The sequence below is a fragment of the Ascaphus truei genome, chromosome 5 (genome assembly GCF_040206685.1).
Source record: "Ascaphus truei isolate aAscTru1 chromosome 5, aAscTru1.hap1, whole genome shotgun sequence".
In the NCBI taxonomy this organism is placed as follows: domain Eukaryota; kingdom Metazoa; phylum Chordata; class Amphibia; order Anura; family Ascaphidae; genus Ascaphus; species Ascaphus truei.
Window position 1 is genome coordinate 287,432,964 of NC_134487.1, and position 24,903 is coordinate 287,457,866.

The following is a 24,903-nucleotide window of genomic DNA, read 5'->3' on the forward strand; positions in this document are numbered from 1 at the left end:
CTATTGGAGAGTAAGTACTCTCCAATCTCTGCATGCTGCGGCCCCTCTGATCCTTCCCTGCCTCCTGCAAGCCTCCTCCCCGCTTCCCGCGCGGGGCAGGAGATGGTAAGGGGGTGTCCACCCTTCTATCCCCGCTTACCCCGTCTTCCTGCTGATCCCCGCGCGGGGCAGGAGATGGTAGGGGGGTGTCCCCCCTTCTGTCCCTGTCCCCGCTTACCCCGTCTTCCTGCTGATCCCCGCGCGGGGCAGGGGATGGTAGGGGGGTCCCCCCCCTTCTGTCCCTGTCCCCGCTTACCCCGACGATCCCCGCGCGGGGTTGGATATGGTCACGGGGGGAGGGGGGACGAGCGGGACAGAGGTGGTGGTCGCGCGGCCTTTCCTCTTCTTCCCCCTGTCGAGTGTGTCTGTGTGTATGCATGGGAGAGTGTGCCCAGCTATCATGACGGCGCAGCATAAGGTGTGGGGTGTGGGGTGGGGGGCGTCTGCCCGCTCGACCACAAGCTTCATGCCCTCGAGGGGAGCAGGGCAGTGGCGGCCACGGCGGGGCTGACTGTCCCCTGGGGCGCCCGCTGGGGGACACATCGCAACGTGCCTTCCACCTCCCCAAACTACGACCGCGTGAGGTATGGGGGGGGGGTGTCGGCCTGCCCCCCCCCCTCCCACGAGCGGGAGATGGGCGCGGGTGGGTGGGGGAGGAGCGTGGTGGTGGTGGTGCTGGTCGCGGCCTTTCCTCCCTCCCCCCCTGTGTGTGTGTGTGTGTCTGTCTGTCTGTGTGTATGGGAGAATGTGTGACACACCAGAGGTACCCAGTCAGTGTCAGTCACCCCCCACCCCCAGTCAGTGTCAGTCACCCCCCACCCCCAGTCAGTGTCAGTCACCCCCCACCCCCAGTCAGTGTCAGTCACCCCCCACCCCCAGTCAGTGTCAGTCACCCCCCACCCCCAGTCAGTGTCAGTCACCCCCCACCCCCAGTCAGTATCAGTCACCCCCCCACCCCCAGTCAGTGTCAGTCACCCCCCCACCCCCAGTCAGTGTCAGTCACCCCCCCACCCCCAGTCAGTGTCAGTCACCCCCCCACCCCCAGTCAGTGTCAGTCACCCCTGCCCCAGTCAGTGTCAGTCACCCCTGCCCCAGTCAGTGTCAGTCACTCACCCACCCACCCAGTCACCCCTGCCCCACCCAGCCAGCCACTCACCCAGCCTCTCTCTCTCTATGTATCACCCACCCTCTGTGTGTGTCACCCACCGTTTCTCTCCTCTGTCTCCCCCACACTCTCTCTCTCCCCCCACACTCTCTCTCCGCCCCACACTCTCTCTCTCCCCACACTCTCTCTCTCCCCACACTCTCTCTCTCTCCCCCCACACTCTCTCTCCCCCCACACTCTCTCTCTCTCTCCCCCACACTCTCTCTCTCCTCCACATTCTCTCTCTCTCTCCCCCACACTCTCTCTCCCCCACTCTCTCTCTCCCCCACACTCTCTCTCTCTCCCCCACACTCTCTCCCCCACACTCTCTCTCTCCCCCACACTCTCCCTCTTCCCCACTCTCTCTCTCCCCCACACTCTCTCTCTCTCTCTCTCTCCCCCACACTCTCTCTCTCTCTCTCCCCCACACTCTCTCTCTCTCCCCCACACTCTCTCTCTCTCTCTCCCCCACACTCTCTCTCTCCCCCACACTCTCTCTCTCTCTTTCCCCGACACTCCCCCACACTCTCACTCTCCCCCACACTCTCTCTCTCTCTTTCCCCTACACTCTCTCTCCCCCACTCTCTCTCTTTCTCCCCCACACTCTCTCTCTCCCCCACACTCTCTCTCTCTCCCCCACTCTCTCTCTCCCCCACACTCTCTCTCTCTCCCCCACACTCTCTCTCTCTCCCCCACCCTCTCTCTCTCTCTCCCCCACCCTCTCTCTCTCTCTCCCCCCACACTCTCTCTCCCCCCACACTCTCTCTCTCTCCCACACTCTCTCTCTCTCCCCCACACTCTCTCTCTCTCTCTTTCCCCGACTCTCCCCCACACTCTCTCTCTCCCCCACACTCTCTCTCTCTCCCCCACACTCTCTCTCTCCCCCACACTCTCTCTCTCCCCCACACTCTCTCTCCCCCACACTCTCTCTCTCCCCCACACTCTCTCTCTCCCCCACACTCTCTCTCTCTCCCCCACACTCTCTCTCTCTCTCCCCCACACTCTCTCTCTCTCCCCCACACTCTCTCTCTCCCCCACACTCTCTCTCCCCCACACTCTCTCTCTCTCCCCCACACACTCTCTCTCTCCCCCACACTCTCTCTCTCTCTCTCCCCACACTCTCTCTCTCTCTGTCACTCACACTCTGGATCTGGATCTCTTATTTACCCTATATATCGTAACTGCCCTATACTACACCAAAATCTTAACTGCCCTATACTGCTTTCTTCCAGATCTGACTCAAGCTTCACACGGAAGACATCGGAACCCCCCCCCCTAACCCAGAAGACAGGTAGGGAACACCTCCCCTCCAATGTATAACATTGCGGGAATGAGGGTACCTGGACATTGAGGGACTGCGGATCAGGTAAGATCCCAGGTGGGATTGCTGCTTTAGATATTGTGAAGCGGTGGCATCCAGACACTGGTTAAGTGGTTCAGGAAACTAGTCATTCACACCTGGCTTTTAATTCTAGATCCGACATTTACACACACACACACACACGTAACAAGGACTAATTGTAGTATAATGTAATACAATAAATACATTTGTCAAAAACGAATGTTGTTCTGACTAGGAATTTATTAAATGTATTTTATTTATATATTTTATTTTAAAGCGGGGTTGGGGGCGGGGCAAGGGGCGGGACTAGGTGGCGAGTAGATTTTTTGGTTGGGCGAGTAGATTTTTTGGGTGATTTGTCGAACACTGTATATATATATATATATATATATATATATATATATATATATAGTGGTCGACAAATCACCAAAAAATCTACTCGCCGAACAAAAAAATTCTACTCGCCACCTTGTACCACACGTGTGCTGCTTGGGCCAATAGGAGCTCGCCACGATGTTAAATCCACTCGCCCTGGGCGTGCAGATGTATAGGTTTGTCGAACACTATATATATATATATATATATATATATATATATATATATATATATATATATATATATATATATATACAGTATATATATATATATGTGTATATATATATATATATATATGATGTGATGGGTATTGGGGTTTGAGCTTACTGGGTATGTGTGTGTGTGTCAGGTTAAGGATATCCCTGCTTCTGCACAGCTGTCTCAGTCAACGACTGAGCCACTTGTGCTGAAGCAGGGATATCCTGAAAAGGACCATCAACAGGTCAGGTTGAGGACTTGAGTTACCCATCCCTTTCCTAGTTGAAAACTGACATCGGCTTCAAAACATCATGCTTTCTGCTATTCACTATTTGAACTTTCAGGGGCTTATTCATTAAACCGTGATGATGCCAATGGGGCATTATCGCACAGAAACTCCCATTGACTTCAATAGCAGTTTCTGTTTGACAGGACCCCGATCGGCACTTTCACCGTCTAATCAAGTTCAATAAATAGAGAATAACACCTGAGAATTTTAGAGTTTACAACACCTTGGTGTCAGAACGGAAAAGTCGGTGAAACCAGAAGTTGTGCATCAGAGTGGAGCGGTTCCCCCGTCTGCATTGTAAACTCACACAGACTATAAACATAAACATATGGATACTGAGGCTGAAAAACATGTATTCAAATTGAATACCTTGTCTAGTGACAACCGTTTATATATCTGTACGAATGGATCGTGCTCCCCACTCTTATAAATGTGTCCATTACCTTCAACACATGCACATCTCTGCTCTCTTCCACTACCAGACGGATCCTGAACCTTCGGAAATGCCGTCGCTACGGCTGTGCAGGGTGGGGCTGAAACGCTAGCTCTCTGGGGTGGAGGGAGCAGGCTATGGTTCACAGGATCATACAGCAATGGAGGACTGGGGTCCTTTTTCAGCTGCATTTTTCTAGCCCAGAGACCCTGTTCAGAGCTAAAAATGCATCGAGAGTTATTGCATTTTCAGTGCAAATTAAAAGGATGCGCTACCCATTTTTAAAAAATAAAAGTAGACGTCCCACTAATTCAATCAAGCAAAAAGCTTTTTGCCTTAAAACAGGTGAAACGCGGTGTTTTTATGCATTAAGGTTTTTCAGGCTCCTGTTCAAAATGTAACAAAAACAGGAGACCTGCTGAAGTCAGCATTTTAAATCTACGTTCCCATCAGTCAGGAAAGGATTTGAATGTAGGCAGTGACATGACACTAGGGGGGGGATGCAGACACCATGGACATCATTCTTCACTAGAGCTAAAGGTTACAAAGAAATTAGTCATCCACTTAACAACACAAAAAGTCCCTACTCAGCTATGTTAGCAGTTAATGAATACCCAGACTGTAAATATTAAGAACCAGATTGACGGTTCTTAACTGGTTGTTAAAAATCAACTGTCTGTCTTTTATAAGGACAGCAATACTTGAAGAAAGGGTGCACTCCCACGACTTCATTGAAATGTCTCAGGTTCACAGCAATCGCCCGCCAAGGTGAAATAAGATACCTGTGAATACTCTCTCTACCAGAGAAAGAAGCGACGCTCTAGAAGTCTTATGAATAACATTTTCAATATTTTATTTGTGGACGGATCAACGTTTCGGTCCCCAACGTGGATCCATCCACAAAAAAAATATTGAACATTTTATTCATAAGACCTCTGGGCTGCCGCTTCTTTCTCTGGTGGAGAGAGTATTCACAGGTATTTTAGAAGGACAAGTCAGAAATTCAAAATAATAATCAGGAAAATACCACTTAGTTTAATTTACCTGGCATGTTTTGCTCGATGCTGAGGGGCAGATGAAACGGGCGCTTTGCCTAGATGACACAAAATCAAAACAGTTGTTTGTTGAGGAGCAGAGAAATACTAGTACAGGGTTAGCTGTAAAGTAGTGTTGTTGATATATCAACAAGTGGATGCAAAATGATTTAAAATATTGATTTAGTTTAATTGCCAAGTCTATCAAAACAATGGAAGGCAATAAGAGTATCTCAAATGAAATGTCTTAGGCTCTCTATCACTGGAATTCATCCAAGTTGGCACAATGTCTTATGCACCGACTGTATGTACAAGCAATTTGGAATCTCCAATTTAAAGTAAAAAACACCTTACGGTATACATCCACAAGTGTTATTCTGAGCCTATTAATCCCACACATTTCTAATCGGGAGTCAAAATATCTGAAGCCATTAGGAATCCAGCACTATTATTTCATAAGACACCCTTTCACCACGCCAAGTGTCTTCCGGTCTTATGGATTAGCACGGTTTAGTAAATATGGGATCTCAATGAGTTGTTTTCAGAGTTTATATAAAGAAGCGTAGGGGTTGACTGTTTCTCCAAATCAACACAATGTAGATCAAAGTTTTAGCAGCAGTATTGGTTACGGAGAAATGCAGACTTGTTGCATGTTGCGATACCTGCAGTAGGCGTATTCTTCACGTATACCGATAGTACCAACGGCGTTCTGAAAGCTCGGTACACTATAATGTTATCTATGAAGAAATCTCATGTTGGTCCCTTCAAAAGCATCACAGCTTACAGTACAACCAATACTAATCATCATGTAAAGGGGGAATTACAATATTACATTGCTACATTTCTTCTTAAAGTCTTTAACTAGTTTCTTTTTATCGTCGTCATCATCAGAGATGCCATGTACTGTAGTGAGGGTCTTTCTGCCGTTCCTCTGCTGGATCCTTATATGAATGGAGTCTTCTGTCCCAGGTGGGAGCCAGTCATCACTCTTACTTGCTGCTCCCCGAAGACATTCCCATGAAAGTCTCTTCCTATTTCTATACATACATATATATATATATATATATATATATATATATATATATATATATATATATATATATATATATATATATATATATATATATATACACACCCACCTGGTCTGTCGATTATATTTTTATCTCCGGATTTATGATCAGTCCCTTCCTTGGAGATATTCGAGTTGGATGTGTCCTCATTGCCTGTTGGGACGTCACTATAGCAACACTGCTGCAGAATGGTGGTCAGTGGGAGAGGGAATGTCTGGGACAGGAAACTTTTCAACAAAGGCAGAGGTTTGTTCCAGCGGAAGCCTGGTGTAGATAGACATAATGTGTTTACTGGACTGAACAAAATATTGTTGTAATCAGTCAAAGAACCCTTATTAATAAGTCTTAAATAAAGCTACCAAATTTCTAATAGGCTGACCAGGGACAGGTCATTTAGGCCAGCAAAAAATGGGACATAAGTATAGGATGCTGTTGTACAATGTCATTTGCTGTGAGTTACCTAGGTTTTCTAAACTCTTTCACTGCCATAGGGCCAACAGCATATTTTTGGAAATCCTATCATATGCTCTAAAAGCCAATGTAGTCCTCAGCCTGTTCACCCCAAATCTTACCAACTCTATGTGGAGGGAAGATGATGTTGAAACCATTAGCATAATTCAACTCCAAGGAAGGAGCACTGCCTATGAAGAGAGGCAAGAGATATTTAACCAATTTTATTTATTTAAAAAAAAAAAAAATTTAAGCCCAATTAAATTACAATTATGGTGGGAAAAACTGCGACAAATGTTCTCTATTGTACAATATACGTAAAGATACTGTAAAAGAACACTTGAGTCCATTATGAAGACTCAGAGTTTATAAGCTGTGCAATAAAAATAAAATGAGGACACACTAAAAAGATCAGCAAGATGTAACGCACAAAATCAATGACACTGCACATTCAGTATTGAGAACTGTGTAATTACATTATAAAAACCATAAGACTATTCCAAAAAGTGAAGAAATATACATAAATAAGCCAAAAATAAATACTCAGTAAGCAGTATTTCTGGGGTAACAGCTTCATTAGATGCTCTTTACTTTGTGCAGATGTCTTTACGCATTTAATTACGATTATTTTTTATTACAAAAAAAACGACATTTTGAGTGTGCAGGGTCCTTTATTTTAACTTTGTTATCTGTGTAACACATTTCCCAAGCCAGCTCTCTCAAACAGTGTTTATACTTCAGATATCACACATTTTGGCATGTACATGCAGGCGAACATATTAGGATTTTCATGTTTTCTCTTCTTCCCTTAACAGGAGATTAAAGCTTCAGCTAATTGCATGAAATGGCTTGCACTACTGTTAAAGTAAAAACCAACCAATCCAGCCAGGGAAAGTTGTACAGTATTGTGCTTTTGGGATCTGTAGCCTGAAGTATTAGCCTGAAGCAGCTGGAAACATGATAAGGGAAACAAGATAAACCAAGGACCTATTAGTGTTTTTTTATATTGGCATACAGTATATGTCAATTGTCTTTTGGAACAAGTACTGGACATTGAGGTCTTACCAATTCACAACTCACCATTAAAGGTATCTGTAATATCCACCACGCCCTCTTTCCTGAGACAGGAGTGGGACTGTATGAAAAATGCAGAAAAACAGACGTAAAGGGGTTTTACAGAACTACAAAGAACTATTTTTGTAGTCATTGTGAGAGGAGCAAAGGGCTGAATTTGTAACTGTTTTTCATCAATTGTTTGGGGCCGAATTACATAAGAAAAGCAAAGAAGAGGCGCAAATCCTTGTAGGTAGATTCTAATGGGGTGCTGTGTACAGCATACATTTCTGCCAAAGCCATATTAGAATTTACCTACAAAGATTTGCACCTCTGCTTTGCTTTTCATTACTACACAAACGGGGAAGAAAACCTGCTTGTGTGCAGCTTGATTTCAACAGAATCACACAAATAGATATTATTTACTCTATCTAAGGGTAACTAAGTGCACGCAATAGGGGTTTTCCTGCCTATCTCTCCACTCGTGCAGAAGTTCTTGGGACAGGACCCTTTTCCTGATTCTATATGCTCTTCCCCTAGTACACCTACCCTATCTTCATCTACCCTAACATCCCCAATTTATATTGGCTTCACCCATATGCTCTATTTCTAATGGTCATCGTTTGCTTACCTTTGTCGTAATTACTTCCCCTTTGGTGTTGAAGACGAGGTAGACCACTGAGACCTTTACAAAAACAGATGTGATCAGTAAGAGCAGAAAATAGTCACATCAAACTCCATTGGTAGTTTCATACATGTTCAAGTGCAAATTACTTACCAGGTTGTAATCTTCAATGGTCTAAGGCCCTAATTCAGTATTGTTGGGTTCAAGTTAATAACAGTTACCATGTTTGGCTGCTGCAGACAATATTTAAATCAGGTGATGGCACATAATGACATCTTAATATTAATTAATGGTAAATAATGACATCTAGTAGTCCCAGTTTTTCCTGCTTACGTGATATAATTGAATTTACATTTGAATTCCACATTGATAGACTAAAAGATCATTGTGTAAATGGACTTCATTTCAGAGAGCTCAATCAATGAGACTTAAAGGTCATTAACAACTAAATAGCTGGTGAAACTCCTGAATACAGACATCAGAAACAGGTCCTTAAAGGAGCAGTTACTTCTGGGGGTTTTTTAAACCCGCTTTTTCTACATGGTGAAAGCTGGGTGGGAGGAGGTCAGTGTCAGCTATGAGGATTCCCTGGTTCTGCAGGACCCCCCTGTTCCAATTCTGTAAAGAAAAAGTGGGGGTTGGGTAGATTGCTCCTTTAAAGCTTTGCAATAACCATCTATGTATTATGATAATAGTCCATAATCAGGATCCTATGCTACACAGGAGTGTCCTGGTCAACATAAAGGATAGGATTTTGGTAGTATGATTTTGCTATTTTCCCTTTATACCCTTTTTTTTTTTCTTTCAAAGTTTTGGATTTTCAAAGGCCAACATTAACGCTCAGAACAGCATTGCAATATTAATCAAAACGTAGTGGGAGCCAGAATGTGTTTTATAACAAGGGATGCAATTTTTTTTGTTGCTTTAAACTTGATGCAATATGAGGCATTTACAACATTTCCTCTGTTGCTCTATTGCTAAAACTCTGACACAGGCCCTTATTCTTTCCCGTCTCGACTATTGTAACTTTCTGGTGACCGGCTTTCCTGCCATTCACCTGTCTCCCATACAATCTATTCTAAATGCTGATGCCAGAATCACTTTACTTTTCCTAAATCTGTCTCAGCTCCTCCCCTGCTGAAATCCCTCTCCTGGCTTCCTATCAAATCCAGTATCACACACAATTCTTTTCCCCGCTTTTAAGGCTATACAATGTTCTGCTCCTCCTTATATCTCAGCCCTAATTTCTCACTATACACCATCCCGGCTCTTGCGTTGTGCTCAAGAATGTCTTCTCTCTGCCACTTTTGTATCTAAAGCCCTCTCCTGTCTTAAACCTTTCTCACTAACTGCCCACACCTCTGGAATGCCCTTCCCCTCAATATCCAAGTAGCACCCTCTCTATCCACCTTTTAAAACCCACCTCCCTAACGAAGCACATGAGTAGCTCCGTGGCTGAGACGATACACATCATACATCAACCATGGCCCCTTGCAGATGCATCTAACATAACACCTTCCTACTTTCTCTGTATGTTCTTTCTACTTACCACTTAAGATTGTAAGCTCTTTGGGGCAGGGACTCCTTTTCCTAATTTTACTCGTAAGTCTTAAGCGCTTCTTCCCATTATGTGTTATTTGTATTATTTGTAATTTTACATTATTATGTCACATGTATTACGACTGTGAAGCGCTATGTACATTAATGGCGTTATATAAATAAAGACATACATACATACATATATACATGTACTGCTCTGTATCTGTATTATTCCTCCCTCCCTATAAGTGCATCATCAAACTCTGACAAGTTTGATTTGCCATAAACTCCTTAACACATGGCATGTGGCAAATGTATGATTAACTTGATAAGGCCATTACTGATTGGTTCAATTTAGATGTCTGCACCCAGAAGCTCCCAGAGTAGTGACACAAGCCACCCCTCTCCCCTTGTGTTTCAGGGTTTTATAAAAACGAGTTTATAACGCCTTGGCTTCTGTACAATCGTCAAATTGGTCTTTAACTCTAACAGTATAATGTAAACTTTGATATATTTAGAGTGGTGCTGTTCTATGCTAACTTTTAACTCTTAGATAAGATCTATTATTACGTTCTAATTCATGAAGGATAGGGAATTAGCTGGCCATTAATTCTCAGTTGAATAACCCTCCTGGGCATTAGTGGCCAGGTCATGCCCTGTCCATTGGGAACTATTACTATGATAGGTTTACCAATGGCCTCCTGCAATTACAGACAGACTTCCCACCGTCCTGCTCCTACGCATCACCAGCAGACCACCCTCCCAACTGCTTCTCTGCAACACCACACGACCACCACCGGATCGCCCTCCCACCCGCTCCTCTGCACCACACCCAGACCGCCCCCCGCCCACCCGCTACTCCACACCACCACCGGAACTCGCATCCTCCTGCTCGTCATCACCACCAGACCGCTTTCCCACCCCCTTGACCACACCATCACCGGACCACCCTCCCTAGCTCCTCCTCCCTCCCACTGCTCGTCATCACCACCGGATCAAACCCCCACTCCTCTCCACCACCACCAAACCTCCCACCCCACCACTCCTCCGCATTAACACCGATGAAGTAATTAATAAAGTCCCTGCCATCTGATTTGCCAAGGTGCCCAAATATTCTTGGCATTAGTGACTATTAATGCCCAGAATGTATACCAATCGGCAAGCAGGAATTTCAATAATGCCTGGAATTATCCATTTAACCTATAACATCTTAAACATTAAAACAAACATTACAAGAGAGGTTGGTTCATAGCGGAGTGCCTTCGCTTTATTATTGCAAACTGAATCGGTAGCCTAGAAGTCCTTTTTAAACCTAACAGTGCCAGTCTTTCAGCTGTAGGACTCACAAAACGCTTTGCCCCTCTGGGGGTTCAATGTTGCAGTGGAAGGATGGAGTCAGAAGATGAGTTGATGTGGGCCGTCAGCTCATATCACTTAAATACCCTTTTTGCAATAAGATTTCACATCTCTGCAATCTGTAACTACAAATAATGGCAGAAGACACCATAGACACTGCGTAGATGTTTACTGAAATGGTCTTCTTGCAACAGACACTCCATACGGGATCGGAGCCCGACTGATATAGGACGGCTGTGCTATCTAACTACTGTCGCTGTGCTGATCTGGAAAAGACCCAAATAAAAGTAGTATTACTTAAGCTGTTACTTCTAAACAGCTATTTATTTAATTATGTCTGGTGTAGCACGGAACAGTATCAAACTATCTTATCAAATCACAAATCACAAACCGCTTAGACGAAGGGTGCGCAAAGAAGGGGCGGGAGATTTTCCACGGGTGGGTAGGTACGGCGGCTACAGAGGTCCCGCGTTCTCCCCCTAGGCATTTAAATTAAATGCTTCTCTTAGGCGGCGTCCATGCGAAGACAGCTCGGAGACGTGTGCGCGCACGGCGTAATCACATTGCCTTAAGGCATTGATCGCGCCCATAGACCGCACGCATGCGACAACAGGAGGTGGTGCACGGTGCGCAAGGAATCAGTTCAAACTGATTTCTCGGTGCGACAGGCAGGTCACCTGAGCGGTTCGCCCAACGAGGGCGAACCATCTCCGTGACGTCACATACACGCCCCTAGACACGTCCCCCATGGCGCGTCTACCTTATCCACAGAACGCTGCCGCTTCACGCGGGTGACATCACGTGTGCGCACGCCTCCGCGCGGTCAAAAGGTTGTATGGACACAGCCTTACCTGGTCGTTGGCGAACCGTCGCCATGGTAACCCAGCATCACATGACACAGCGGGGTCACGTGATGCACGTTGCCATGGCAACATGACATCACGTGACCCCGCAATGCCGAGGCCGAGCAGGAGGGTGGGCGGGAGCCGGGAGGTGATTAGGCAGGGGGCGCAGGGTCAAAACGTTGCAAACCCCTGGCTTAGACCATTCCAATTTCCTGCTCAAGGACAACATGTATAGGCAGAGAGCTGTCTGGGAGTAGGTATACTGGCTATGCACTTCTGTAACCCAGGCTGTGCTGTAAAAGCTGTGTAATATGGGAGCTTAAGTTTATAGGGGTCCATGTTAAAATGAATAAGAGTGACACACCGAGTGCTCATTTGCATGTCCTTGCCCAGAATCCCTGGCTGCAGTGGAAGCATTGGGGAAAGGCAGGGTTGTAGACCTGTCCGAGGCGTGAATGTGCTCATGTGGTATTTTTTAAATGGCATTTTTAATTTTAGGAGCAAAATCAGACCCAAATACTTAACGTTTCCATGTTTGGGGATCTTCAAGTGAACTAAATATACAGCACCTCTTAATATAGCTACTGTGTAGAGTAATTAGTGGTATTTATATTCCTATTCATAGTCTAGTATGTTAAGCTTTACATTCGCAGCTGCCGCTTGGCCCATTCTCAGCATCACCGTGGATTTTCATCCGTCAATAGCCGCTTCAGAGTGAGTATATTGAAAATACCCCATAGTGTTAATGTGACACTGCCACTGTGTGCGTGTAGGACACTCGCCAGGATTTACTAAGCGCCGAAGCGAGTTATGGCACCTGATTCGTCATTAGCTGCCATTGGCTCGAATCACATTTCATTGGATCGGGGTATGATGCTTGCTGCATAGCTCAGTGACTCTCCCCTATAAGTCTTTTTATGAATGGGCCTCAAATATTTGGTATATAGCAAATAGCAAATATCTATGGGAAGGTGAATACCTTACACCAAAGGTGCACAAACTAGGGGGCGCGAGATTTTCTGGGGGGGGGGCGGCGGCGGTTACAGGCCCCACGCTTCTCCGAAGGCATTTAAATTAAATGCTGGGATCGCGCGAGGCCTCTAACTTTACTTGCCTTAACTTTCCAGCGTCGCCAAAGCAACCCGGAGTCAAATGATGGTGCGGGGTCACGTGACGTCACGTTGCCATGGCAACATGACGTCACATGACCCCGAGGCGCCTTCTGACGTCGAAGCCGAGAGGGGGGGGGGGGCGTGAGAACAGGCACGTTGCGCAGGGAGAAGAGTTTGCGCACCCCTGCCTTATACTAAATATAATGTACCAAGGCAGAAGTAAAACTTGGGCAAGCTGCTTGAAAATTAAGAGGAGTTTGTTAATTTACTGCCTGTATTTCCCAACATTTTTCACACCTTTGAAATGATGTGTACAGTATATTGTATTATTGCATGTCACTGAACTGGGGAATTCTTCATTATATACAGAAGACCATAGGTTAAGGTTTGTACAGCCCTCATTTTGTATCCCTTTTGCTACAAAGATACACCTAAAGCTAGGGTGACAACCCGTCCCCCTTTTCCCGGGACAGTCCCGGTTTTTCGAGAGCTGTCCCGGTTTCCTGTGTGTCACGGAAATGTCCCGGGTTTTCCTCAATGTGTCCCCGTTTTTTTTTTGTCGCCGGCGGAGCGCGAGTAAGCTGCGGTGCGCTGTGTGCGTTGCGCGAGTCTGCAGCGGCACGGAAGAGGAGACTGCAGCAGCCCGGCTGGTAAGTATTTTTTTTTTAATGCCAGGGGTTGGGCTTGGGCTTGTGTTACGTGGAAAATGGGTCTTGCTGATTGGATGCGGCCCGGCATTGTACAAAGTCCCGCCCCCCCGGCAGTTTCCTACCTTGTTGGCCAATCCCCTGCGTCCCAGCATTAAGCCCCCCCCCCCCCCCCCCGGCATCATCCTTCACCAAGGCCCGGCATGTGGGAATGGATGGAAGGAAGGGTGCCGTGGGGGGGGGGGGGGGCAGGGCCAGCGTGCCTGGGGGGTAGGGTGGCCAGGACCAGGGTGCTGCGGGGGCGGGCCACGGGGGGCAGGACCAGCGTGCCTGGGGGCGGGGTGCAGGGCCAGGGTTCCTGGGGGTGGGGGGCAGGGCCAGGGTGCCTTGGGGCAGGCCGCGGGGGGCAGGACCAGCGTGTCTGGGGGCGGGGTGCAGGGCCAGGGTTCCTGGGGGTGGGGGGCAGGGCCAGGGTGCCTGGGGGCGGGGCTTCTGCTTCCTGCGGCAGAGCACACGTGGTGTGTGTGTCTCTGCCCGGTCCTGGCTCCTCTGCGCGGTGTCTCCCCCACTCTGCCCGCCTTGGGTGATATGAGGTGGGTTTTTGATCCGGTGCTTCCTGTCCTGGCGCTCTCTTCCCCTACAGTCCCCTTGGTGCGGGAGATGGGCGCGGGGGCGGGCAGTGGTGGCTGCGCGGTGTCCCCCTATTCTGCCCCGGGAACCCGTGGCTGCCCGCCGGGGGAGGGGGGGCGGCAATTTGTACCTTTGCCTCCCGGCGCTCCCATCTCCCCCCCCCCCTTGGTGCGGGAGATGGGCGCGGGGGTGGGTGCAGGGGGAGGCGGGGAACCGCCTGCTCGTGGCTGCCTCTGTCTGTACTTCACTGTGTGTGTGTGTGTGTGTGTGTGTGTACCTGTGTGTGTGTCTGTGTACCAGTGTGTGTGTGTGTGTGTGTGTGTACCAGTGTGTGTACCAGTGTGTGTGTGTGTGTGTGTGTGTGTACCAGTGTGTGTGTGTGTGTGTACCAGTGTGTGTGTGTGTGTATCAGTGTGTGTGTGTGTGTGTGTGTGTGTCAGTTGTGTGTGTGTCAGTGTGTGTGTGTGTGTGTGTGTGTGTGTGTGTGTGTGTGTACCAGTGTGTGTGTGTGTGTGTGTGTACCAGTGTGTGTGTGTGTGTGTACCAGTGTGTGTGTGTGTGTGTACCAGTGTGTGTGTGTGTGTGTGTGTGTACCAGTGTGTGTGTGTGTGTGTGTGTGTGTGTGTGTGTGTGTGTACCAGTGTGTGTGTGTGTGTGTGTGTACCAGTGTGTGTACCAGTGTGTGTGTAAGTGTGTGTGTACCAGTGTGTGTGTGTGTGGTGTGTGTGTGTGTGTGTGTGTGTACCAGTGTGTGTGTGTGTGTGTGTACCAGTGTGTGTGTGTGTGTGTGTGTACCAGTGTGTGTGTGTGTGTGTGTGTGTGTGTGTGTGTGTACCAGTGTGTGTGTGTACCAGTGTGTGTGTGTGTACCAGTGTGTGTGTGTGTGTGTACCAGTGTGTGTGTGTACCAGTGTGTGTGTGTGTGGGTGGTGTGTGTACCAGTGTGTGTGTGTGTGTGTACCAGTGTGTGTGTGTGTGTACCAGTGTGTGTGTACCAGTGTGTGTGTGTGTGTGTAACCAGTGTGTGTACCAGTGTGTGTGTGTACTCGTGTGTGTGTGTGTACCAGTGTGTGTGTGTGTGTGTGTGTGTGTGTGTGTGTGTGTGTGTACCAGTGTGTGTGTGTTTGTACCTGTGTGTGTGTGTACCAATGTGTGTGTGTGTGTACCAGTGTGTTTGTATGTTGTGTGTGTGTGTGTGTGTGTACCAATGTGTGTGTGTGTGTACCAGTGTGTGTACCAGTGTGTGTACCAGTGTGTATGTGTGTGTACCAGTGTGTGTGTGTATGTGTGTACCAGTGTGTGTGTGTGTGTGTGTGTGTACCTGTGTGTGTGTGTATCTGTGTGTGTGTGTGTGTGTGTGTACCAGTGTGTGTGTGTGTATGTACCTGTGTGTGTGTGTGTGTGTGTGTACCAGTGTGTGTGTGTGTCTGTGTGTGTCTGTGTGTGTGTGTACGTACCAGTGTGTGTGTGTACCTGTGTGTGTATCTGTGTGTGTGTGTCTCCCTCACTCCCTCTCCCTGTCTTCCCCTCTCTCCCTGTCTCCCCCTCTCTCCCTCCACGTCTCCCCCTCCCCGTCTCCCCCTCCCTGTCTCCCACTCTCTCCCTCTCTCTCTCCCCCTCTCTCTCTCCCTCTCTGTCTCCCCGTCTCTGTCTCTCTCACCCTCTGTCTGTCTCTCACCCTCTCTCTGTCTGTCTCTCTCTCTCACCCTCTCTCTCCCTGTCTCTCTCTCACCCTCTCTCCCTGTCTCTCTCTCCCTGTCTCTCTCTCACCCTCTCTCTCCCTGTCTCTCTCTCACCCTCTCTCTCACCTCTCCCTGTCTCTCTCACCCTCTCTGTCTCTCTCACCCTCCCTGTCTTATCTTAACTGCCGTATACCTACACCGAAGTAACCTACCCTTCTTTCTTCCAGATCTGACTCAAGTTTCACGCGGGAGACATCGGAAGACAGGTAGGGAACACCTCCCCTCCTGTATAGTACTGTGAGGGACTGCGGATCAGGTAAGATCCCAGGCGGGATTGCTGCTTTAGAAATTGTGAAGAGGGGGCATCCTGAGACTGGTTAAGGGGTTCAGAATCATTCACATCTGGGTTTTTTTTGTTCGATTAGTGAGGTCAACACACACACACACACACACACACACACACACACACACACACACACACACACACACACACACACACACACACACACACACACACACACACACACACACACACACACACACACACACACACACACACGTGTAACTATGTAACAAGGACTAATGGTAGTAAAGTATAAGTGTACTACAATAAATAAACTGTTATGTAAAAAAAAAAAAGTCCCGTTTTTCATTTTCAAAATCTGGTCACCCTACCTAAAACTGTGTTTCTTGAAATGCCTCAAAAGCTCAGTACAACTGTATCTATGAATAATATTTCCGATTGGGTTACAAAATAGAATTTACTGAGCAATCACCCCCCCCTGCACCTCCAATCACCCCCCCTGCACCTCAAATCACCCCCCGCCTTGCACCTCAAATCACCCCCCTTGCACCTCAAATCAGCACCTCAAATCACCCCCCTTGCACCTCAAATCAGCACCTCAAATCACCCCCCCCTTGCACCTCAAATCACCCCCCATGCACCTCAAATCAAAAGAATGTATAATTCCTAGGGGACACATACACACACACACACACACACACACACACACACACACACACACCACACACACACACACACACACACACACACACACACACACACACACACACACACCCATGTATAATATATATATATATATATATACACACACACAGATATACATACACACACACACACACAGATATATACACACACACAGATATACACACACACACACACGTATTTTATATATATATATATATGTATATATATATATATATACACACAAACACACACACACACACACACAGAAGAAGGACTCAGTGAGCAGCGTGGCACCGCAATGGAGGACAGGACAGCACCAGGTGAGGCAGTGACATGTACCTGGCTGCAGTAGAGACTTGGGCTGCAGGCTTGAGGAAGCCGCTCACAGCCGCGCAGTGCGGGAGGGCCGCTTCCAGCAGCGCGGCGGCGCGTGCCAGGCTGGGGCCGCGTTCCGAGTCGTGCAGCCCCCTGGTGCACAAGCCCGCGGTGTCCTGCAGCAGAGGGCCTCCCTGGTACACACGCAGCCCCTGGTGCACAGCCCGCGGTGTCCTGCAGCAGAGGGCCTCCCTGGTACACACGCAGCCCCCTGGTGCACAGCCCGCGGTGTCCTGCAGCAGAGGGCCTCCCTGGTACACACGCAGCCCCCTGGTGCACAGGCCCGCGGTGTCCTGCAGCAGAGCGCCTCCCTGGTACACGCAGCCCGCGGTGTCCTGCAGCACAGCGCCCCCCTGGTACACACGCAGCCCCTAGTACACGCAGCCCGCGGTGCAGCACCCTCTGCCAGCGGAGGAGGGCGAGAGGAAACACAGGAGGGAGTGCTGAGGAAGGACTTGACTTGCGAGTTGGGGGCACAGCACGCTCCACCACAGTCATCCATTGCTGGGGAGGTGGGCTAAAACCTGCTACAGAAATCAGAGGATGCTTTAAAACTCATTAAAAATGGTACAGAGTTGAATTAAACAAACAAAAAACATAGACACCATTATCCAATAGTAAAGATCTAATTATTTGTTATTTTTTTAAACCATATAAGTTTTCACATGTTTTGCTGCTTTAAGTTTTGTTTTTAGGGAGTATATTGTATGTGCTTTTACTGATGGTGGAATGAAGGTTTTGCCACCTGCTGAATAATTGCGGAATGTATCATTTCCAATGGACAGACTTACAAAAATATAATATTTCAAAAAATAATAAGAGGTGTCGTACTAACCAACAAGGCGACGGCTCTCGCAAACACTTCTGCTCGCTAGAGCCAAAGGCCAAGCAGCGTTCAAAACTTTTTCAAAAGTTATGTATTCAGTGAAGGAGAATGCAAGTGTTTCGTATCTAACTATATATCCATCTAGTCATACCAGCTAATGATCAATTCTGGCAGAATATAAAAAACGTAAGATAAGGATACAGGTGGAAATTGACGAGCGGTGCATCACACCATCCCATTTTTCTTTCTTAATCTTGCCCAACTCTTATCACTAAATTGCAAATACCATGAAACGTAATTATTACCAGTCTAAAAGACCCAGACCCACAGAGCTCTGTTAACGAAGTTAATGTTAGGCTTAATGTGGCGGTAAGTTGGGTTAAGACTAAGGCCTGGGACATAGTAAAGAATTTGGTGCTGCTGCTTGCTGTTGCTTGCTGCCGCTCGCTCTATCAGGAGCTTTTTGCTGTCCTGGCAGAGGAGACAGCAAGCGCGCTTGGGAGGCGGGTATCACTGTGTGTGTGTCATTGGGTAACTGTGTGTGTCACTTTGAAGTGGTCTGTGTGTTTGTGTGTCACTGGGGAACATGTGTGTGTACATGTATATTATATAATATTTTAAAAATTAAAAAAAAAGACATGTTGTGAGAATAAATTATTTATTAACATTGTGCAACTTTGATAAATATATTCACACACATTCAAACACACATACATAATTCACACACACAGTGACACACACACACACAGTGACACACACACACAGTGACACACACACACAGTGACACACACACAGTGACACACACACACACTGACACACACATACACTGACACACACATACACTGACACGCACACAGTGACACGCACCCACACACAGTGACACACACACACACATACAGTGACACACACACAGTGACACACACACCTCTGTGCTGCCTCTACTCTGTCTGGTCTGGTGGCTCTGCTATCTCACCGACACAGTAGGTAAAATGCCGGCTGCAGCCCCTTTGGATGGGAGCGGTCACGTGACCGCTCCTCCGCTCCCCCAAGCGGAAACATTTCAAACGTGCCTGTCTCTTCTGATTTTCTCAGCCTCCGCACGCATCAGCACACATGCGGAGCGAGAAACTATAGCCGCACTGATTACAGATGCAGGGGCTTTGTGCACCTGTTCAGCGCGGCTCAGCCCGCCTCAGCGACGCTGATTCCACTATGTCCTAGGCCTAAGGGGGTCATGGACTAAGCTCCGATAAGTCGTTTTTAGAACGCAAAGTGCTCTTAGAACGTGATGTTGCGCTGAACACGATTCAGTAAGCCACGCAAAGAGGCACTTTGCGTTCTAAAAGTGACATTTTTCAGGAAATTTTTCTAAGTCCAACTTTGCTCGTTCGTTACCCTGTTTTCGTGAAATTCTGCCTTTAAGCGGGATGCACTAAGCTACGCAACCTTAGCGTACGCGAAAGTTGCGTTCAAGAAAACACGTCAACTCGAGGTAGCCACAAAAAAAGCTGAAATTTCTTGCTTTACATTTTTGCATGCGCAAAACCCATACAACAGGCAGGCGGGTGTCCCCGGCTGACCCCGCGGGGGTCCCCGAGGGAGGCAGGTGGGGCCGGGGGTCCCGTGTGTGTCCCCGGCTGACCCCGCAGCGGTCCGGGGTTCCCCGGCTAACCAAGTGGGGGTCCCCGCATTATTAATAATTATTAAGTATTAATAAGTTTTATTAATAATTAAGTATTAATAATTAGTATTAAGTATTAGTAATAATTATTAATTCGTTAATTAATTGTTAATAATAATTACTAATCATACTTATTAATACATAATTAATCATAAATAATTATTAATAATGAATTAGTATTAAAGAATTATTAATAAAGAATTATTATTAACTAGCTGAGAGACCCGGCGTTGCCCGGGATGTAAATGCGTAATAGGTAATATTATTTATAAATCGTGGAACAATAGGTGACTGTTTGTTGTAAAGGTTGGATAATAATATTGAAAAGAAAGATGGAAGAAAATGTAATACGATGTTGTATAAAAATGGTTTATTGTAACCACACCACAGTACAATGTATATTTTGGTGCTATAAGTGATGTAAAAATGTGAGGCGTGTGTCCTGCTAGGGTGTGAGGCGGCGGGTGGCGCGTGGTTTGTGAGTGCTGTCTGTGAGTGTGGGTCCTGCTAGGGTGTGAGGCGGCGGGTGGCGCGTGGGTTGTGAGTGCTGTCTGTGAGTGGGGGTCCTGCTAGGGTGTGAGGCGGCGGGTGGCGCGTGGGTTGTGAGTGCTGTCTGTGAGTGGGGGTCCTGCTAGGGTGTGAGGCGGTGGGTCAGTGATGTCGGTGCGTAGGGGCGGGAGGCAGCAGGTGTGTGTGGCGGCAGGTATGTGTCGAGTGTGGCGGGTGTCTGTTGAGTGCGTGCAGCGGTTGTGAGGCGGTGGGTGAAAGGCAGAGGCGGCCGGAGTAAGGGCGGGTGAAAGGCAGAGGCGGGGGTGGGGAGGCGGTAAGGCGCGCAGGAAGGCGAAGGGCGGCGGGAAGGGGAGGAGGGGGTGGTGGAGGGGGGCAAGGGGTGGAGGAGGGGGGAAGGGTTAGAGGAGGGGGGGGAAGGGTTAGAGGAGGGGGGGGAAGGGTTAGAGGAGGGGGGGGAAGGGTGGAAGTGTGGGAGGGGAAAGGGGTGGAGGGGAAAAAGGGGTGGAGGGGAGCAGAGGGGGGGGAGGTGGGGGTGGAAAGGGGAGCGGAGGGAAGGGGAGCGGGGGGAAGGGGAGCGGAGGGGGGGGGGAAGGGGAGCGGAGGGGGGGGGAAGGGGAGCGGAGGGGGGGGGGGAAGGGGAGCGGAGGGGGGGGGGAAGGGGAGCGGGGGGGGGGGAAGGGGAGCGGGGGGGAAGGGGAGCGGTGGGTGGGGGGGGTCCAGGGGGAGGCGGTGGGTGGGGGGGGTCCAGGGGGAGGCGGTGGGAAGGCGGGGGGAAGGAGGGGGGGGAGGAGGGGGGGGAGGCGGGGGGAAGGAGGGGGGGGAGGCGGTGGGAAGGAGGGGGGGGAGGTGGGGAAGGAGGGGGGGGAGGTGGGAAGGAGGGGGGAGGCGGTGGGAAGGAGGGGGAGGCGGTGGGAAGGAGGGGGGGGGGCGGTGGGAAGGAGGGGGGAGGCGGTGGGAAGGAGAGGGGGGAGGCGGTGGGAAGGAGGGGGGGGAGGCGGTGGGAAGGAGGGGGGGGAGGCGGTGGGAAGGAGGGGGGGAGGCGGTGGGAAGGAGGGGGGGGAAGGCGGTGGGAAGGAGGGGGGGAGGCGGTGGGAAGGAGGGGGGGGAGGCGGTGGGAAGGAGGGGGTGAGGGGAGGTGAAGGCCGCTCACTCACCCGTCCGGCAGGTTCCACGTGGATCTGAGGCGGGAGGCAGCGTGTTGTGGCCGCTCCCCCGCTGTGTCCCGGGCGCCGCCATCTTGGGTACTCGGCGCCGCGAGAGCGGCCTCGCCGGGTGAGAGAGCGGCATGTGTGAGGGGAGAGCCGCGTGCTCTCTGTGTGTGTGTGGGGGGGGGGGGGGGTGAGCGCCGGGTGAGAGTGGGGGGGGGTGAGCGCCGGGTGAGAGGGGGGGGAGCGCCGGGTGAGAGTGGGGGGGGAGGGGGGGTGAGCGCCGGGTGAGAGAGCGGCCTCGCCGGGTGAGAGCGGCCTGTGCGAGGGGAGTGCCGCGTGCTCTCTGTGTGTGGGGGGGGGGGTGAGCGCCGGGTATGAGAGCGGCCTCGCCGGGTGAGAGAGCGGCCTCGCCGGGTGAGAGAGCCGCCTGTGTGAGGGGAGAGCCGCGTGCTCTCTGTGTGTGTCTCTGTGTGTGTTTTTTTTGGGGGGGGAAGGAGAGCGCCGGGTGAGGGAGAGCCAGAGCCGCGTGCTGTGTGTGTGTGTCCCGGGCGCTCGCTCCGCTCCCCCGCTGACTGTAGCGGCGCCGGGGGGGGGGGGAATGGGGGGGGGAGGAAAAAGCGCGGGAAAGCGGGAGACCCGGGGAGAGGAGGTGTGTGTGTGTGTGTGTGTGTGTGTGTGTGTGTGTGTGTGTGTGTGGTGTGTCCCCTTCACTCCGCCTCAGGCCAATGAGAGGGGGGCGGGCGGGCGGACCAAGGGAGCAATCTCATTGGCCTGGCCCAAGGCCCAAGGTCCAATGAGATTGCCGCTAGGGACACAGGGAGGGGCACAGGGAGACACATACAGACCCGGACACATAGGACACTTTCAGAAATATATAGTAGATACATCATTATTAATTAATAAATAATTATTACTTAATAAAGAATAATAAATAGTTATATATTTATAAATTATACAATATAATTAAAATAATAAATATAATATACTATATCACACAGGAATTGAACCCAGGACGCCTTCATATGTTGGTTAGGAGTTCTACCTCTGCACCACAGAAGCTGTGTTGTAGAGGATAAATATATAGGTTTTGTCTTGTCACACCAAGCCTATGGTGTAGAGGTAAGAGGCAAGGCATTGGTATCAGTATCAGAAGGTCCCGAGTTCAATCCCTACATGTGTTTTGTACAAAATGTATTAATGTTTAATTGTATGTCTATAGTCAATAAAGCATTGAATTGAATGTTTGAAAAAAAACCATGGCACGCGACGGGCAGAGAGATGAGCAGAGCAGAGAGATATGAGCACGTGGACAGCAGGAAGAGGTGAGCACTGGTAAAATGGAGGAGAATGAAATCTGTAATGAGGAGGCTCGAGAGCTGATACCGGTGAAATTTTAACGCGAGATGAGCACGTGCACAGCAGGAAGAGGAGAGAAATGAGCACGTGGACAGGACAGCTGGAAGAGGAGAGCGTAAGGTGGCAAAATGGAGGATTTGAGCTGCAGGTAAGGCGGCAAAATGGAGGCTTTCAATTCGGGAGCCATGCTCAGACCGCGTTATAAGCGAATTCGCGTTGTAGTGGATCGCGCTATAACGGGGTTGAGCTGTATTATCCTCATATGGATAATAATGCATTTGCCCATTTTAAATACATATAAATTACTATAAATACAGTAAATACATATTACACTTACCTTTTCCAGGCACCCACGATGAAGGCCGTCTTCATCCTCATCTTCATCCTGCCCATGTCTCTCCGGTGCTGCAAAACATACTGTACACAAGAATAAAAATAGCCCCTGCCCCTTAATCACCTTAACGGTCATTAACCGCTACAGTCATTAAGGTGTTAACCCACCCTCACCCACTAACCCAGGCGGGAGGCCTACCCACATACCCTTGGGGCCAATACCCCCATCCCCCACCCCCAGTACCCACAATAAAAACAATACACAGACCCACAATAAACATCATTATATTTATTCTATACATAACCCACCCCTTTTGCCCCCCCAGAAATACATGATTTATTATTTTACATAAAGGGTTAATACCCCAGGCCCACGTGAGTCCCCGGTGGGCCTGACGGGTCACCTCACAGACCTACAGTAGCCCAGCACCTGGTTTCAAACAGGGTCTGGAGGCCTATGGGTGGTCCCCGCCAGGTGCCTTGGTCCACCAGGTGGTCTCCGCGGGTCACCGTGGGCCACAATGGGGTCTCCACGGGTAGGCCCGTGCCTGTCTGGGTGGCCCCGGGTCAGCCCCACCGGTGTCTGAGGGGCCTCGGGTGGTTCCCACGGGGGTCTGTGGGCCCACGGGTGGTCCTTACGGGGCCACCGGTTCTTCCCCACAGGTATCCCCCATGGACACCTCCAGCCTGCTACCCGTGGAAAGCCCGAGGAGACCTCAGGTGGTCTTCAGGTCTCCCGCAGACCAAAAGGAACCAACCCTGTATGTAAAAAAAATAAACCTGACCTATACATTACAGTACAATAATGTGCAAAATAACTATTATCCAGATATGGATAATAGATTATTTGGCCATTATGAAACACATAAAACATGCATAAATCAAAATATGAATTCTTAATCTTAAAATCACCACATTGCATGTTACAATTAATCCAGCAGCACTTGTAAAAAATAAACCAACAAACCAGCAGCTACACAAATGTATATGAAATGTCACACAATTGCATTGAGTGTCTACATGATGCAATTAATCTGTGCATCATGTAACACTATGCAAAATATATGTAAAAATAAAATACACTATGAACAATGTCCCCTAACCACCAATGCCATCATAAAAATCAAATAGAAACTAAGCAACATAAATACATTTACCATCAATCAATTAATCAATTTCCTAAACCAATTACAATACAATACAAATCAATTATACAATTCCCTATTCAATTCCTAAAGCCAAACCATTGCCAAAAGAATTCTAATTGAAAGTAACCACCATCATTCCAATCTAACTACTAGAAAGAAGCCATTAAAAATAACCTGTAACTAAATACAAATTACATTATTCACACCAATGTATAAATAAAGCTGCTAAATACATTAGACATACATGAAAAGAACATAAACATTAGCAAAACAATCAATTATTATCCCTGTATGTCTATCCATATAGATAGATATACAGAACATACAGGGGCAATAATAGAGCATAAAAAACAATGCAATTACATCCAAAAATCACATAGAACACACCCATTCAGTGTCCGTGAATGTATGTATAGCCATAGGGACATAGATACATTCAGGGGCATTAAATGGGAATGGAAAAATAAAAGACATGAATAAAAAATCACAAAAATCTGTAAAAGTAAAAATAATAAACTTTTCTTTTGTTTACTTACCATTAGTTGCCCACTCAATCCAGGCGACCCGGAAGCACTGGAAACAATCCAAAGGTAACCATAAAATAATACACCCCTACAATACACAACAGTGTCTTCTTTCTTCTATTTGTAATCCTTTACGCCAGTCTTGGGGTCTT

The 24,903-nt window shown here is 48.5% G+C and overlaps 1 protein-coding gene across 6 annotated transcripts in view; it reads right to left on the bottom strand.

Moving 5' to 3' along the window:
* AGBL3 (AGBL carboxypeptidase 3) overlaps window positions 1-24,903 on the bottom strand; it is a 125,271-nt gene that overhangs the window by 17,705 nt on the left and 82,663 nt on the right. For 4 of the 6 annotated variants that reach the window (XM_075602518.1, XM_075602516.1, XM_075602513.1 and 1 more), the window contains 6 exons: window positions 8,059-8,112; window positions 7,455-7,509; window positions 6,497-6,565; window positions 5,994-6,188; window positions 4,865-4,913; window positions 3,831-4,039 (listed from right to left, as the gene is read on the bottom strand). In XM_075602518.1, the coding sequence (XP_075458633.1) occupies window positions 3,831-4,039; window positions 4,865-4,913; window positions 5,994-6,188; window positions 6,497-6,565; window positions 7,455-7,509; window positions 8,059-8,112 (631 nt within the window). The remainder of the gene's footprint in view (window positions 1-3,830; window positions 4,040-4,864; window positions 4,914-5,993; window positions 6,189-6,496; window positions 6,566-7,454; window positions 7,510-8,058; window positions 8,113-24,903) is intronic. The other 2 variants (XM_075602515.1, XM_075602517.1) reach the window with 2 other exon arrangements.